This window comes from Entamoeba nuttalli (genome assembly GCF_000257125.1).
Source record: "Entamoeba nuttalli P19 unplaced genomic scaffold asmbl_2419, whole genome shotgun sequence".
Lineage (NCBI taxonomy): Eukaryota > Evosea > Mastigamoebida > Endamoebidae > Entamoeba > Entamoeba nuttalli.
This window is the reverse complement of record NW_008575308.1, coordinates 1-2,994: the sequence shown is the minus strand read 5'-3', so window position 1 is coordinate 2,994 and position 2,994 is coordinate 1. Positions and strand designations below refer to the sequence as shown.

At 26.7% G+C, this 2,994-nt stretch overlaps 1 protein-coding gene across 1 annotated transcript; it reads right to left on the bottom strand.

Annotated features, from left to right (window-relative positions):
* Positions 1-98: 98 nt before the first annotated feature.
* ENU1_023620 (papain family cysteine protease domain containing protein) lies at positions 99-1,802 on the bottom strand (the record flags this gene model as incomplete). The annotated part of the gene is made up of 1 exon (XM_008857080.1): positions 99-1,802. The coding sequence occupies one exon, from the start codon at positions 1,800-1,802 to the stop codon at positions 99-101; it is 1,704 nt and encodes a 567-aa protein (XP_008855302.1).
* Positions 1,803-2,994: the final 1,192 nt, after the last annotated feature.

The following is a 2,994-nucleotide window of genomic DNA, read 5'->3' as shown; positions in this document are numbered from 1 at the left end:
AAAAAAAAAAAAAGAAATAAAAAACAATAAATAAAAAGAAAAAAACAAATTTATTAAACAAAAAGATAAATGAAAATAAGAATGATGTTTTATTTAATTCAATTGAAATCAAGAGAACCAGAGAAAACTGGTAATTGATATTCTAATGTAGAATTCTTAAATAATTCTTTATCATTAAACTTTGAATGATCAAATTTAATATCAACAGACGAAAACACATAAGTATCATGTCCTCCAATTGGATGTCTTAAATCATGTTCTAAGAATGTGTCATATGACATAAAATAATATCCACAATGTTCTGTATTTAAGAAATTAGACAAATCTTTTGGAGTAAATAATCTTTCCATAAATTGCCATGTTGTATAATTTGTTTGAACTCTTTCTACATTTGCTTCATTACCTTGTGTCCATCTTAACAAATGGAAAATAGCATATCCATCTGATCCTTTAGGATATTCTACATATGGTTTATATGATGACCCATCAGTTTCATGAGTCATTTCAAGTGCATAATAATAACTTCTTCCTTCATCATTTCCACATGGTTCATATCCATAATCATTTGCTCTTAATTTTGTTGTTTCTGTAATTGAATTAGCTCCTGCACAAACAAGTACTGTTGCTCCATGATTAGTAATTCCAACAAAGGTACGTGTGATGTTTGGACACATTTCACTATCTTGATTCGTTTTAAAACATTCATAATTCATTGGAATCCATTTATTTATTGAATTATATGTTGGACATATTTGATCTTCATTAAATAATGAATGATTACCCATAAAATATCCCATAGAATGTCCTGATTGTAATGTCCATGAATTTTTAATGATAAATCCTCCTCCAAGATAATCATCATTCCATCCAACAATATTCATTGCATGTCCTCCTCTATTTGTTGGTTCTCCTTGTAATTTAAAAATACCATCATATCCAAAACTTAATGTTGATACTTTACTACAAAATCCATTTTCACATGGATATTTATGTAAATTACAATCTTCATTATTTATGAATGGTGATTTAGAATCACATGGATATAAATATGTTCTTCCTAACGTGGCATGACCCCATCCAACAGGTCCTTGAGTATCATAAATCATTTCTTTAATACTTTGAGGAGTATATTTACTTTTTAAATTATTAACTTGAATATTAAATGGTGAATGTTTTGTTGGATTCTTTAAATCAACTCCATCACATTCCCAATCTCCTTTTCCTCTACGAACAGTATATGGACAAACTTCATTAGGATAAAAGAATTCGGAATTATATTTTCTAAAATAATACACCCATTCAATCTCTCCATCATCTGTTTTTCCTTTTCCCATTCCTCCATCTTCACAAAATGTTTTAATATCATCAGGAACTGCTTCATATGTTCCATTACATAATTGTAACATTAATTTACCATATGCTTGTTCACTTAATGCAATATATTCATTTGGTCTAATTGATCCATTTTCTATTGCAATCTTACGTAATGATGACTCAATTAAACTGATTGTTGCAAATATCCAACATGTACCTCTAGCTAATTGTCCTTTAACAGGAGTGATTCTATTTTCAGGAATAACATATGCTGAAGGTAAACTTGGACTATTAACCACAGTGTAATTAATTTCTCCTAATTTTGTAGATAAAATAATTAATGTAGTAACAGTCAACGCCAATGTTATTAATGACATTACTGTTAATATTGTATATAATGACCATAACCATTTTTGTTTCACTGGTTTGTCTTCTTTCATGTCTCCATCATTAATCAGAGGGTCTTCAATTTCACTTGTTGATGGCATTGATTCAATTATCCTTTTTGTAGTTCTTTTAATTCTTTTTTATTCTTTTCTTTCTTTTTCTCTCTCCTTTTTATTATTCTTTTATTATTCTTTTATTACTTTTTTATTATTTGTCTTCTAACTGAAATACCTCTGAACAAACTCCATTAACTACCATTCCTTATTCTCCAATTTGAAAATTATTCATCTTATCTTGTTTAGTATCATTCAAATTTATAGACCTTATGTATTTCTGCTAAAACACGAATGCACAAAATTTAATTAGATTTTTTAAACTCTTCTTTTCATTACCTTCAATTGTTTAGATGGTTTAGAAATAATCACCAAATGATAATCAATTCATTTTATCTTTAATTTTATTCATTGGCAACTCTTTTCATCGTTATATCTTAGAAAATATTATTCAACCAAAATGTTGTTTGACAGTTTTAATGATAATAAAATTCTTTCATTTATATTTCATTTATAGTATTGCAATATATCGTTTGAATAATGTTGTTTATATCCAGTACTCTCTTTGAGTCTTCACTCTTCTTTATATCTATTAACTGATGACTTAGTATTAGTTTCGTTTTTTTTAATACATATCCATTATAATATTATTTTAAGTTTTTGATACATTTTGTCTCATTGATTGTTACTCTGTTTAAATGTCATTTTCTATTTTGTTCATCTTTACTACGCATACCCAAACACTGTCTGATTTATGTGTGTTAATACATAGTTTTCCTATATAACAAATTATAACTTAGTTCAGGAGATTTAGGCTTAGAAGAAATGATAACAATAAATCGTGAATATTTAGTATTTATAATCAATTCTTTAATTGAATTTTATTTTCTCTTTGTCTGTAATGTCTGTTTCTAAAAACTATGTATGATAATGTATGGTTGTAGTACTATGAAATACTATTCAACGATAATAAAAATAATAGAAACATTGAATATTAAGATGATAGTTGAAGGATTTTTGTCGTTTCTGATATAATCGTTTCAAGAAGCAAAACAACTTTTTGAAATGACTAACAACAATTATCCAACCTATTGACATGTAGAACAGCAAACACCATTTGTTTATTCATTAAGAAAGTTAAATGAAGATGTGATTATTCAATAGTGTGATAATGAAAATATATTCAGTTCAAATAATTTCTCTCCAAAGAATGTTTAAACAATATGAAAGAGTAAAAAAA